Source organism: Mustela erminea, chromosome 12 (genome assembly GCF_009829155.1).
Source record: "Mustela erminea isolate mMusErm1 chromosome 12, mMusErm1.Pri, whole genome shotgun sequence".
Classification (NCBI taxonomy): Eukaryota; Metazoa; Chordata; class Mammalia; order Carnivora; family Mustelidae; genus Mustela; species Mustela erminea.
In genome coordinates, this window is record NC_045625.1 from 92,121,124 (window position 1) to 92,135,586 (window position 14,463).

General features: G+C 54.5%; 1 protein-coding gene across 3 annotated transcripts in view; it reads left to right on the forward strand.

Annotated features, from left to right (window-relative positions):
• SYK (spleen associated tyrosine kinase) overlaps positions 1–13,398 on the forward strand; it is a 67,644-nt gene extending 54,246 nt beyond the window's left edge. For 2 of the 3 annotated variants that reach the window (XM_032308959.1, XM_032308957.1), the window contains 5 exons: positions 62–271; positions 1,145–1,334; positions 7,573–7,713; positions 8,332–8,444; positions 11,276–11,383. In XM_032308959.1, coding sequence (XP_032164850.1) covers positions 62–271; positions 1,145–1,334; positions 7,573–7,713; positions 8,332–8,444; positions 11,276–11,348 — 727 coding nt within the window. In that variant the 3' untranslated portion in view covers positions 11,349–11,383. Of the gene's footprint in view, positions 1–61; positions 272–1,144; positions 1,335–7,572; positions 7,714–8,331; positions 8,445–11,275 lie in introns of all 3 variants that reach the window. The other variant, XM_032308958.1, reaches the window with a different exon arrangement.
• Positions 13,399–14,463: the final 1,065 nt, after the last annotated feature.

The following is a 14,463-nucleotide window of genomic DNA, read 5'->3' on the forward strand; positions in this document are numbered from 1 at the left end:
AAGGTGAGTCCGTAGAACACAGCCGCTCCGAGTTTCTTATGCGCTCTGGTTTCATCCGCAGAGGCGTGAAGACGGTGGCTGTGAAGATTCTCAAGAACGAGGCTAACGATCCCGCCCTTAAAGACGAGCTGTTAGCAGAAGCGAACGTCATGCAGCAGCTGGATAACCCGTACATCGTGCGCATGATCGGGATATGTGAGGCCGAGTCCTGGATGCTGGTCATGGAGATGGCCGAGCTCGGTCCGCTCAACAAATACTTACAGCAGAACAGGTACCTCGAGGTCCCGGCAGCTGACGCTGTGCCGGGCAGGGCTCGCCCGCCCGGTGTACGTCATCGCCTCAGGGCTCTGCTGGCCCCACGCTCGGGGCCCTTGAGGGAGGAGGGAAGAGAGCTGTAGTGTTTGCATCGGATGCTCCTGCGGCTCCTCCGGTGCTCAGGACTCCGGCCGAACGGTTTGGTCCTCCTTCTGCTTTCCCACGCTGTACGGCCCAGCGGTAGAATCAGCCTTAGAATACCTCGGCCGTCAGTCTCTGCTCACTCGGCAGAGCGCGCCCTACCGAGGCAGAGAAATATTAAAACAAACATTTTAAGAGAAGGTACCAGTGATTGACGTCTTACACGTCCGGCCGAGCTCTGTGTCCCCAGGAGTTATGCTGAAAACTGTTGCCGCTGAAGGGCTGCGGCCGCGGGTGGGGGACTGACACTGTGTTCGTCTGAAGCCGCTGCTGAGGCAGAGGGACTCCCATGGAATAAGTCATAACCGGAGCCTCTGGGTACATTGTCCCATACGATACGGTACACGCGTGCTCTGCTTTGATTGTGTCTCTGATCAGCACAGGAGGAAGGTGCCATTACCCCACTTTGCAGGTGACAAACAGTCAGATTTGGTTTTGTTCCCTGGATTCCAGGCAAACCTGGCCTGTCCACCCCGGTCGCAGCGCACCTTGAACGTCCTGGTTGTGCAACACCAGGCTCACGGGGCTCGGTGGGGAGCGGCTGTAAGTGAACAAGGGTGTCTGCCGCCACCTGCTGCTCTTAGGAAGAGTCGGACATGAGGGGATCTCTGCCTGCCTGAGAGCCCGGCGGGCCGGTCCCCGGTGCACTGCGGTCCGCCGTCACTAATGACCCGTGTGTGACTTTCAGGCACGTCAAGGACAAGAACATCATAGAACTGGTTCACCAGGTTTCTATGGGGATGAAGTACTTGGAGGAGTGCAACTTCGTGCACAGGGATCTGGCAGCAAGAAACGTACTGCTGGTGACGCAACATTACGCCAAGATCAGTGATTTCGGACTTTCCAAAGCACTCCGCGCTGACGAAAACTACTATAAGGTAGGAATGACTTCACCCGTATGGTGAGAATCTGAAATGCAAGTGTTTGTGTCCTTTATTTGATTATGTTTCCGGGTTTCAGGAAGCAACTTCCCTATTTAAGAAATGTTCTTGTTAAGCTTTGATTGTATTGTTTTAAAAAATGGAAATATTTATATATCACAACTTGACTTTATTCCAAATAGTAACTTCCAAACTATATTCCTGAGAACAAAAAGGAATCAAGGTATTAATTGATAACTCATTAAAAAACAAAACAGCATAGAATTGCTTCCTTAGCTTACTTCAGAAAACGTGTTGGACAGGTTGATTCTTGTAGAATTTCTCAGAGCCCGTCCCCGACCCCCCAGATGAACTGATAGCAGCTCGAGGAAGGGAAACACACAAGAAAGCCTCATGTGAACTCAGCCACACTGTGGATGTACAGTCTAGGCTGATCAACTGCAAAATGCAACGGAAGTGGAACCCAGATAGCGAAAGAGCGGCCGAAACCAGATCTCCAACTCTCCGGCTGCCCGGCGGTGTTCAGCGTTCTCGGAAACAGACAGCGCGTCCGAGTTCGCACTTGTGGGTGGCACGGTGGGGGCCTCGGGGTTGCCCTGAGCTCCACACCCTGGAGCGCCTGGTCCCCCACCCACCTACTCACTTCTCTCTGGCACGGCCGCCCTGCGGGTGGCAGATGGACACAGCGCGTCTTGGTCAGCGAGGGGTCGGCATAAAGGACAGGCAGCAGGAGCGGAGCTGCCCCGCAGAAGCCGGTGCCAGAGCAGAGCCCCTTCGGAGAAGAGCCACCGTTCGAAAAGCACCGAGTGAGCCCTTTACGGACACGGCTGGAAAGTGACTCGGAGGAAGCGGCCACCCAGAGGGAGAGCCCCAAGCACACACCAGAGAAAAGCAGGCCTTCCATTGGAAGCACTTTGGAACATACATTTTGTTGTGATGATTAAAGAGAGAAGAAAATCGAGACTGAGACCAGGACTCGAGGAGGATGCGGGGAAGTTGGCTTAACAAATCGTCCCCAAACTTAGTGCGTTAACACAATACCAAGTGTTAATCGACCCACAGTTCTGCACTGCGGGTGGGGCGTGGGGGTTGGCGCGTCTCTGCTGCTCACGGTGCCTCAGGGGCGGTCCCCAGCGGGCGGGAGGATCGGCTCCTACTCTGCTCACTTGCACGGCTAGAGCCTGATCTCCTGTGGGCTGGGGTCCGGGACCTCCACTGGGGCGTACCCAGGCAGCCTGGTTCCCCTGCACATGGCCTCTCCGTGTGGCCTTGGTTTGCTCACAGCAGATGGGTCCTGAGGGCAGGTGACTCAGGAGGCAGGAAGAGAGGCTGCCGGGCTCCTAAGGCCAGGACCCACGAGCTGGCTAGAGTCACACCCACCTCCTGCTATGGGACACGGCACGAAGGATCCACTGCATGGCACCCCCAAGAGATCAGCAAAGCTGGGACACCTAGAGACAGCTAGGAACCAGGAGGAATGCCGGGGCTGCCACTGTTGGCCCCTCGGTGGGAGCCACCATGGTTCCCAGTGACCTCCTGTGCAGAGGCCCCCTGGCAGCCTTCGCCACTGAGGACCTGTGGCTGCTGTGGACGCCCCCAGCTTCTGTCACCGAACATCCTGCTATGGACCCCCGTGGACTGCACCACAGAGAACCCGAGGCGTTCAATGCTGTGCAAACCACCAAAAGCACGGTCTTTGCAGACTCTTTGCCAACTGCATTTTATAGGTTTTCACCACAGATGTTTCCACGCTCACAGAGAGAGGAGGCCTGAGTCCCTCCCTGCTCCCCACCCCCACTTCCTAGAACCCAGGACAGCAGCTACGCAGAACGCCAGCCCAGACACCCACAGCTGACCTGCACCCCAGGCTCACCCTCGTTGCTCTCGCCCGCCTCTGCGCCCCTGCACGCTGCCAGCCCACCTCCCCTCGCTGCCCTCCCCGGCTGTGCCTGTGCTTGGAATGAGCCTGTGCAGCTGTGGGAGCGCACACGGACGGCCAACTCGAGGATCATGAAGGATCAGGGAAACTCGAGAGCATCGCAGTAAACTGCCAGTAACTGACCCCAAAGAAATGGAGATGCATGAACTGACAAGAAATGCAAAAGCATTCTTCTAAAAATGAGCAGAGAGCTGCACAGAACACAGATAAACAATTTTTTAAAAAATCAGGAAAATGATACAAGAACAAAAAGGAGTTCAACAAAGAGATGAAGAACATAAAAAGTCAAAAGAAATTTTGGAGCTAGAAAATACGACCATCGAACTGAAGAAGACCATGGAGAGTTTCGGTTGCAGACTAGACCAAGCACAAGGAAGCATCAGTGAACCCACGGACAGGTCATTTGATATGATCCCGTCAGAGGTGCACACAGAAAATGAGACAGGGAAAGAAAGCCTCCACGACCTATGGGACGCCATTAAGAGAAAAACGTCCCACATTATTGGATTCCCAAGGGGAGGAGAGAGGGAGAGAGGGGCAAAAACTTACTTTTAAGAAATAATGACTGAGAATTCCCAAATCTGGGGAGAGATTTGGACATCCAGGTTCATGAAGCTCATTGGTCTCCAAACAAATTAAGTTCAGATGGATCTTCTGCAAAGATTATGCAGAAACCGTACAGGCCAGGAGGGGGCGGGAGGATGTATTCCACGTGCTGAAAAGAAAGATTTGGCCAAGGTTACTTTCATGCATCAAAGTTGTCCTCTAGAAGTGAATAAAATACAGACTTTTCTAGATAAACAGAAGTGGAGGGAGTCCATCACCGCTAGACCTCACTTAGAAGAAAGCTGAAAGTTCTTCAGGCTGAAATGGAAGGATACAATTTAGTAACATGAAAACATGCGGCACACTGGCAGAAGTAGGGATACGGTCAGATTCAAAATATCCCAGTCCCACAACACAGTGTTGTGTTGATCGCTTAACTAGTAGAAAGATTAAAGGACGGGGTATTAAAGATCCCCATAGCTACAATAACTTGTAGTGGATAATAGTATAAAAAGATATGAATTGTGACATCAAAACCATAAAATATGTTGGGAAGAAATGAAAGGGTAGAATTTTTGTATACAAAGTGAAGTTATCACCTTAACACAAACTTATATTGACTAGATGTTTTATGTAAGCCTCAGGGTAATCAGAAAGCAAAAGCCTAGGAAATACACACAGGATGGAAGAGATTCTAGGCGTACTGTTTCGGAAAACCATCAAATCACAAAGGCAGACAGCAAGAGAGGAATAAAAAAAGAAAGGAACTAAAAAGCAGCCGGAATACAGTAAGAGCGCATTTGTAAGTTTTTACCTATCAATAATTAATTGCAAATGGATTAAATTTTTCAACCAGAAATACAGGATGGCAGAAAAATTTTTTTTAAAAAATGACCCAAACTACATGCTGCCTGCAAGAGACTCACTTTAGCTCTAAGAACACACATACTTTAAGACGAAGGGATAAAGATATTCCTTTGAAAATGGAAACCAAATAGTAGCAGATGTAGCTCTATTTAGTCAGATGAAACAGACTTTAGGTCAAAATCTGTAATAAGAAACAAAGAACATCATTGTATTAATGATGGAGTCAATTCATTAAGAGGATTTAACAATTCTAAATATATATGTACCCCACATTGGGGAACTTTCTGAATATAACTGAGGAAACAGGTACCAACACATCTGAACGGAGAACTAACAATTATACAATGGTACTAGGGGTTTTCAGGATGGATAAGTCAATCAGACAGAAAATGGATAAAGAAACATTGGACTTGAACTAAACTTTAGGCCAAATGCACCTTAACAGAACTCACAGGTGAATTCTACCATTTACAGGAGAATTAACACCGGTCCTTCTCAGGCTCTTCCAAAAAATGGAAGAAGAGGAAATATGCTCCAACACATTTTATAAAGCCAGCATTACTCTGATCCCAAGGCCAGATAAAGATAGTATCACAAAAGAAAACTATAGGCCAAAATCCCTGATGAACATACATGCAGAAATTCTCGATAAAATTCTAGCAAACGAGGGGCACCTGGGTGGCGCAGTCATTAATCACCTGCCTTCAGCTCAGGTCATGATCCCAGTGTCCTGGGACTGAGCCCCACCTTGGGCTCCCTGCTCTGCGAGAGGCCTGCTTCTCCCTCTCCATCTGCCCCTGCTCATGCTCTCTCATGCTCTCTCTCTGTCAAATAAATTTAAAAATCTTAAAATAAAAATGCTAGCAAACTGAATTCAACAACACATTACAAGGATCACACACCACGATCCAGTGGGATTTACCCCGGCACGCAAGGAGGGTTCAAGACCCACAAAGCGATTAACGCGTGCGCTGCATTGATTGGATGAGCAGTAACAGTCACATGGTCATCTCAATGGATGCAGGAAAAGCATCTGACAAATTTCGGCATCCTTTCCTGATGAGTACTTTCAACAAAGTGGGTATAGAGGGAACAGGCCTCAACCCGCAGAGCCATGAGGACAAGCCCACTACTCCCACCGGACTCAATGGAGAAAGATCAAAAGCTCTTGGTCTAAGATCAGGAACAAGGGAAGGACGTCCACTCATACCCTCCTACGGCATGGAGGTTCCTCAGAAAGTTAGAGATGGAGCTACTCTACGACCCAGCATGTTGCACTACTGAGTGTTTATCCAAAGGACACAAAAATAGTGATTCAAAGGGGCACCGGCACCCGCATATTTATAGCAGTGATGTCCACAGCATGGGGTTAAGGAGAGACTTAAAGTGTAAAGTGCAGAACATATGTCCCGAGCTCTTCTACCTCCCCAAAGGGAGGATATATTATCCATCTGTACTTGGATGTAGATTTTTCTGCCAAGATTCTGGAAAAATGATCAAATGTGCCCATCTCTATGGAGGAAGATTTGAAGTTGGTGGAGAGAGACCTCACTTTTCGACATATTTAGGATACGTCAAAGGGTTATCTTTGTATCACCTCGAAATTCAAATTCTAATGGAAATAACACCTGTAACTATATTGTTCTGAGCTTTGGAAATCCGAATCTCGAAGTAATGCATTACATGACTGAGTCGGAAGTGTAATCAGAGCGTCATTTAGAGACACCCACGGTGCCTGTGGTCTCACAGCGACGTCCCGGGCTGGCCCCCTGCTGAGCCACCGTAGGGCAGCGCATCTCCCTCTCTCCCCACAAGGGTGCTTGTTAGGGTGACCACCCCCCCAGGAGCAGCAGGACTGACTTACGCATTGACCACCAAGCCCCAGAGGAAGGGGTTTCCGCTGGGCACAATTTTGATCTCTTTATTAGCCCCTTACTTTTTTAAATTAGAAAGTTGAAAACATTTTTGGAGCACTTGGCTGTCTCAGTCGGTGGAGAGCGTGACACTTGATCTCAGGGTTGTGAGTTCGAGCCTCATGTTGGGTGTAGAGATCACTTAAAAATAAAATCTTAAAAAAAAAGAACTGTTTAAAACATTTTTTGACCAATACTAGCGGTCTGTGACAAAATGATTAACATTGGCTTAAAGCCATAGCTAGGCACCTAGTAAAAGTTAACTGTTCTCGGGAATAGCCCAGAACTTGGAGCACATCCAGGAAGCTAAAAACTCAGGCTTGACTCTTGCATTGTCACAAGAAGCTCCATGAAGCTGTGAGTAGAAAAAGACAAAAGGATACAAGAAATACAGCCTGAATCTTAAAACTATGGTTAAATCTTAAATGCTTTAATTTTTTAAGATTTAAAGACCTGTTTTTTTAAGATTCAGACCAAATTTGTACATGCGCACGTGCACACGCACGCGTGCGCGCACAGACACACACACACACACACACACACACACAGCATTTCGTGAGTCATTTTATTCCTTTTTTTTTTTTTTTTACTTTGGCGAACACACGTTAATTTTATTTGTCGACATAAATCTCACTGTCTGATCCATTTTTAAGTGTGCAGTGCAGTCACGTTAAGAGCATTCCCTGTGTCTGCAAGCTCCCTCCTGAATTCTCTGAAACTCAGTCCTCCTTACACAGCCTCTCCCCTGTCCCCGGCAGTCACCTCTGCGACATGGACCCTCTCGGGGCCTCGGGTGACTGTGTTCACGCACTGTCGCTACTGCAGGGACTCGGCTGGCTGAGTTCACGGAGCCTTCCTGTCCGACGCCCGATGACCGTCCATGGCGTGGACGTTTGGGTGGTGCGCAGCTTCTCCCGCCGGGCGCCCTCCGTCCTGTTTTACCGAGAGTCTCTGTACGCTTTGCTTTCAGGCCCAGACGCACGGGAAGTGGCCGGTGAAGTGGTACGCTCCCGAGTGCATCAACTACTACAAGTTCTCCAGCAAGAGTGACGTCTGGGGCTTCGGTGTGTTGATGTGGGAGGCGTTCTCCTACGGGCAGAAGCCCTACCGGGTGAGCCCCCGCCGTTTCGCTTCTAGCTGCGTGGCTCGCGGAGCAGACAAGGCCCGGATGATGTCGCAGGACGGTGAAAATCACGAACTCTAAAAGTCTGGGCTCCTGTCGATGACAGGGAGCCACGGGGACGACCTCAGTTCACTCTGACCGGACACGTGACATTGACGGAGCAGCGGACTTAGTGTCCTGGGCTTTACACATAATAAGTAGGCATGAGAGACGCCCACGTCAACGTCGTAATTGGAGTGGAAAGAGATATTTAATCCTGGCTACCTCCAGGGTTAAACTGACAGTTCAGTTAAATATTTTAGATTTTTTAAAGTCAAAATATGTATGCCAGGAAGGGCACATGGGCTAGAATACAGCTTATAAATTCTCACAAGTGGGTGTGTCCGTGAAACGAGTCCCCAGATGACGAAACGGGAGGCCCCCGCGCCCTCCGAAGGCACAAGCTGTCCCCCAGAGGCAGCCCCGTCGGACTTGTAGACCTCGGGTTATGAAATAGTGCAACCTGTACTTTTTGCCTCTTTGGGCCAGGGTAGGACTTAACCTGTTGTTGAGCTGTGTTTTGCCAGATGCCGTCTTTAGTGAGTCTGGGCGTGTTCTGCATTTTAGGGCATGAGAGGAAGTGAAGTTTCGGCTATGCTGGAGAAAGGAGAGAGGATGGGGTGCCCCGCGGGGTGCCCGAGGGAGATGTACGAGCTGATGAAGCTGTGCTGGACGTACGAGTGAGTACCCTGCATGCCCCAGTTTATGCAAAGGCCCTGAGGCACATGGGAAGGCCCTGGAGAGAAGCAGCCCCTCTGCCTTCCCATGAACCGGGGCCGTGCTCCCTTCTAACCAAAGAGCTGTGAGTGGCCGGCTTCCTGGGCCAGGCTCTCGTACTCGTCGGTATAAAGAAGCAGTTTAGACAGTGAGCTCTAATCCAGGTGTCAGAATTTAAGTGTAGATGCTGTCATCTGGGGGGAAGGCTGGTCGGTGTAGAAGGTGTCGGTGGGAGTCCGGGCTGGCGCTGTGTCCCCTCTTTGGCAGTACTGGACAGCGGAAGTACTCAGCAGGGCCATGGATGTCATACTTGCCTCATTCCCAACCACCTTTCCTGGCAAGACCAGGGGCGTTGTCCAGGCCGCAGGAAGCACTTCCCCAGAAAGGACTCAGACCCGGAACTGTGGCTCTCAGCATTGGCCGAGTGCCGTCAGGCATTGTGCCTGGTCGTGCACGAGGTGCTGTAGGGGATGGTGTTCAGGGCAGCTCCCCAGACCAGAGACATGCATCACTGGGGACAGGCAGGGACGCGGCCTCTGACCTTGCCCGGATCGGAGGCCTGTGAGTGGGCTGTGGGGATACCCTGACCCAGGGGTGTGTCTGTGAGCCCTCGGAGCTCCGAGGTGCCGCGGATCTGTGATCTATGGGAGCCGCGTGCTTGCCCGACCGTGGCTGTAACACTCGCGGTCCGGTTTGTGGTCAGTGACATAGGCTGAGGCAGCAGAGCATCTGGAGGGTGAGGAATACTCCAGGTGCTTTCAGATGCCCCTCGGGATGCTCTAACTCCCGGAGGGCCATCGTCCCCCACGGCTGGGAGGGGAAGAATGCTCTCATTATCTAGAAGGCCCGCAGGGTCAGCCCCCAGGGGAGAAGGCAGACGTTCCCTGGCTGACGCCATGGACACAACCCAAGGAAAGGGCCTTTGGCAGGGGTCCAGTGGAGCCGCTGGGAACAGCGCAGGCTCGTCCCGGCCTCCAGCAGGTACCACGCACCCCGCTCGGCTCTGGAGACCCCCCAGGCGGTGAGGACTCACTCACTGGGAGCTGAGCCCCCAGGTTGGTGCCTTCCCTCCGTGCACTTGGGTCCCAGGCTCTGGTCTGTGCAACCCCTTCCCAAGGACACTGGGTCAGGTGACCCCCAGCAGCAGGGCGAGGCGCAGTCCTGGGGAGGGCACTCACTAGAAGCAAGCAAGCTTCTAGAAGATGGTCCCTGAGGTAGATGGGGAGTTGGGGGCCGGGGGCCTCAGTGTGTTTACAGTCAGTGCCTGGCCTGTAATTAGGGATGCCGATGGGAAAAACACTTGCGAATTAGGAGAATTGGGGTCTCTGCACCCTGAAAAATGGGCTTCTGCCTGATGGAGAAGAGCCCAGGATACTGAGGATCCCTGCAGTCGGGAACGATCTAGAGGAGCTCAAAGTGCTTCTTAAAGATCATTAAACAGGGACGCCTGGGTGGCCTCTGCCTTCAGCTCAGGTCATGATCCCAGAGTCCTGGGATCGAGCCCCACATCGGGCTCTCTGCTCAGCAGGGAGCCTGCTTCCTCCTCTCTCTCTGCCTGCCTCTCTGCCTACTTGTGATCTCTGTCTGTCAAATAAGTAAATAAAATCTTTAAAAAAAAATCATTAAATCTGAGCAACGGGGTGACGTTGCCTGGACCATCTCCACACCTACCCCTGGCTCCCTGCTTAGTACCAGGTCTGCTCCCTCTGGGCGCTCGTCCTGAGCGCCCCAGGATTCACGCGGCCCGCACTCACCACTAGAGGTGCTGTGTGCAAGCCTCCATCCCAACACCCGGGGCAGGGATCGGGAACCCACACGGAAGGCCAGACCCTGCCCAGCAAGAGCCCATGGGCCCGGGGGAGGGGCAGACAGGCTATAACCAAGGTTGGGAACCCGTGTGCTCTCAGAAGGTGAGGAGTCCGATGGCATTTCAGTGCTGATGACACGGCCCAGGGGGTGTTGTACGAGAGACTGGGGTCTTCGAATACTTCCCGGGTGCCCAGCTGCCCGTGGACAGAGACTCGGGAGCTCCAAGCATTTGGGTGTCCAGAGCTGGAGGAGAAGGTTGGGTTTTGGAAAGACGAGGAGGTGTGCTCCATGTAGAAGGAGGGGGCTGCCCGTCTGCGTCACAGACGTTCAACCCACACTCCTGCACCCGGGCTTGGCCGCCGGCCTCCTTGACCGTGGCTTGGAGCCAGACACATGGCTCTTACCACGACGCCCGAGGTGGCCTGTGTCCCCAGCCATGAGCACAGACGGCCGCTGAATTCCAGGAGTCTCTTACGGCTTTTCCTCGTCTTGAAGGCTGTAGGAGAAGCCGTTTACTCTGGTGCCGGCTGACAAAACCTGTGCGGGTTCTGTGGAAACCGCGCTCTCTTGTGGGGGTCAGTGATTCTGGGTCCCCGGGAGCCTGCCCCGCCAGACCCGCAGGGAACCTCTCGAAATTCCAGTCTGAACGTGGACACGTCACCCAGGTGACCTCAAGTTCTGGTTCACTTCCAGGGCGACTCTGCCTGCAGGCAGGGCAGCCCCAAATGGAAGCAAAATAAGTTCTGCTTCGGGGCAGTTTCCCACAGTTCTCAGAAAGCTTCCTTCCTGCTGATGCTGCCGCGTGGGGGGCAGAGAGGTCTAGGACACGCTTGGAGTTTAACGCACATCAACGGCAGGTGTTCACAAAGTCCCGGGCAGTCGGACTGCGGTCGGGGAGGGCCCCGGGGGGGTGCAGCCATAGGCACCTGTCGCGGGATGGGCGCGCGCGTGCAGGACAAACAGTAACGGGGTCTCCCCTTCGCAGGGTGGAGAAGAGGCCGAGTTTCGAAAATGTGGAGCTGCGGCTGCGCAATTATTACTACGACGTGGTGAACTAAGGCCCCGGGCCCTCCGCGGCCTCCGGGGGACTGGGGGGCCGGACCACGAAGCCCCCCCAGCGCCTGGATCGGGACAGTGTCCACCTCTCTCCGCTGTCGGGGAGCCAGCCTCACGCGGGCCATGCTGCGACTGTCCCCCGCGCGGCTGTCCCCCGGAGCCCGCCTGAGAACACGCCCTCCGCAGAGCGCACCCTCCCCCAGAGCCCGGGAGAAGGACCAGCGAGTGGGGCAGGTCCCACCAGCACCCGGGTCAGCCTCCGACCGTCCAGCAGCCCGGAGGCAGCCCCTCACGGCCCGGGGCTCCGCTGCCTCCGGAACCTGGCTCCCACAGGTCCCCGGACTGGGCCTGCCCAGAAAAGCTTTCCCGGCGATGAGTGTGCTTCGAGGCTTTACAAAAGGAAGAAGACAAAAAATCAAGCTGGACCAGTCCAGCTCCTAAGCTTGTAGCCAGTTAAGGGGGAAAAAAAGTCTGGATGTTCTATTTGCTCTGTTCGTTCGGAGACACGAGACCCAGATCCTCAGGAAATGCAGGGCTGCGGCATGAGCCGACCCGGCTGCCCCTCGCCCCCCATGAGCCTCTCCCCTGCACACCATGCTGAGAGGCTGCTTACATGAAGATGGCGGGTGCCTGTCCCCTTGGGCCTGAGCGAGGACAGACGGCGGCGTGCAGGGGCTGTCCTCTGCACAGGGAGGTCCGAGCCCCGCTCCCCTAGAGAGATGGAGCCCCCAGAAACCCCGACTTTCTCTGTGTTCATGGCGTGGGGGTGGGGTGGGGACAACGCGGGGGCCAAGGTCATCTACGCGTGAGTTTCCCAAGATTGTATTAATTCAGAATAAAGCCAGACCCTGAGCCTCGCCACAAGCATGCCTGAGTGTGACCTTGGCTTAGAGACAGGGCGCCGGGAATTCTCTGCCAGCTCTCTAGTCGTCCTGGAGTCACGTGCGAGCTTACGCTAATCATCAGCCCATCTGTGCCGTTCGGAAGTCAGAGGGAATTAGCTGTGCTTCTTAGGTCAGCTGAGACCCATAAGACATAAGGCCCCGAGACATTTTAGAGTGTCCGTCTGGCGTGTGGTCAGGAGGGTTGTCCCTTCCGGTAACCAGGGAGGCCCGGGGGACGCGGCCGTCGGCACGCTTGCTCAGCCCGAAGCAGACAGGAGTCCCTCTTCGACCTGGTAGGGGTGCGTTTAGAACCCACCTGTGCTGTGTGTGTTTTGTTTTGTTTTTGGAATTGTGCCACTGGTGGATTAGTCATTTTGTTGAAGAGCAGGTCCTGGCGTGCTGAGCAGATACTCAGAACAGGGGCAACACGCATCGGAGCCCCCGACGTCAACACGCTGTGGGACACGACCGTGTGGTGGGGCCCCCCCGTGGATTTGGAAGGGCTGGACGGAGCGTGGGGCCCTCTGAGCAGGAGGCCGCGCGTGGAAGGCTCCGTGAGGCGGCCGCGCCGTCTGGGAGGGGAGGGTCCTCACCAGGCCCTGTGGGGGCTGGACCTCACGGGCGGCCGCCCTCCGCCCGGTTCTCCCTCCCCAGGCCTGAGCCCCCCCTCGTGCCGTCCCTTCTGGTCCTCGTTCAGCGGGAACAAGGCAGCTTCATGGACAGACACACGGCTCAGGGCAGAACCAGTCACGTCTGATGCCACGTGCACACCCCGTGTCCCTACCACGGGACTGGAGGTTTCCGTAACAACCATAACCCAGTCTGTGGTGACGGGACCGCTTGTGGCTCTCATGTGAGTGTGTCCCCACGCGGGCCGTCACCGGCCTTGGTTTTCCTACTGGACGGCAGCGTCACGGTTGCCCCAGCCCCACGACGGCCGCCCCCCCGGACGTCCACATGCACAGTTGACTGCTGGGTCCTCCTGCTGGGCACTCCCCACCCCAGAGAGCACACGCCACCACTTCAGAAAAATGACCTTTTGTCACTGGCCTTTTCTTTTTTCTTTAACTGACTTTTTAATAAAAACTTTAAACTAGCTTTGTGATGATTTTCACGGAATACTGGAGGCTGTAACATCAAATAAACAGTGTGAAGCAGCATCGTGAAATGTGAAATGTGGTGTTTAAAAAAAAAAAAATGCTAAGTGCCCCATTGAGTCCTAAAAACGGCTGCACAGAGATACCTGGTAGTGGGTCTGGGGGCTTCTCCTGGGCAAAGGCCTGCTGAGGAATTCCGGGGGCAGGGGGTCTGCCCAGGGAGGGCCCGATAGCCCACCTCGCACCCTCTGAAGGGGGTGACGATGCTGGGAACCCCCACAGCACGGAGTGCCAAGTGGCAGTGGAGCGCACCGGTCCGCTGCTCCCTGGCACCAGCCGTGGCGGGTCCCCCGCACAGGGGGGAGGCTCGCCCACCAACCGGGGCAGACGCCTGTGCGTGTGGACTCCCAGGCTGGGGGCCCGACTCTGAGCATGTCAGGGGAGCCTCACCTCGTGAAAGCTCATCCCTGGAACCGCCTCGTCCACTGGTGACATCCACCTGGTCGCCTGGCACGCCCTGAGCCCACGGCACACATCTGCTTGCCGGCCGGCCGTCTGTCTGGCCGGGGGCTGCAGGTCACGGCTGGTCACAGCACCCTCGCAGGACATCAGCGGACCGCGGGTCGCGCTTGGCGCACACACTGCTCGGCCGGGGACGGTTCCGGGAGCGACCTCGTTAGCGAGCTCTTACTCGACCAAAGCCGTGAGTCACAAGCCAAGGCCTCACCGTCCCTGAGGTCTCGGAATGACTCAGTTTTCCATGCGCGTCACGACGCTGTGGAACAGTGGGGGAGAGAGCCCTGTTGCTCGTAAACAGCTCTTCCTCGTTCGTGGAAATTAAGCGCCCACGTCTGGGGCTGGGCATGGTCCATGGCTGGTAGCAGGTGCTTCCCTGAGCCGCTGACGATGCCGGAGCGCGGGGGACATCGGGGCTGGGACCACTCCCCGCTCAGGCCCGGCTGCCGGAAGCCTTCCCTCAGGACGGGGGGCACCGCAGAGGCCGTGGCCGCGCACACAGGGACGGGAGGGGAACTGTTCTTGCTACGTGGGCCCTTGCCGCGTGTCTGTGCCAGTCAGAGTGGTTTTCACAGAGGAGGTGAGCCACCGGCCCCCAGGCTGTGAGTCTCCTGGCCTTC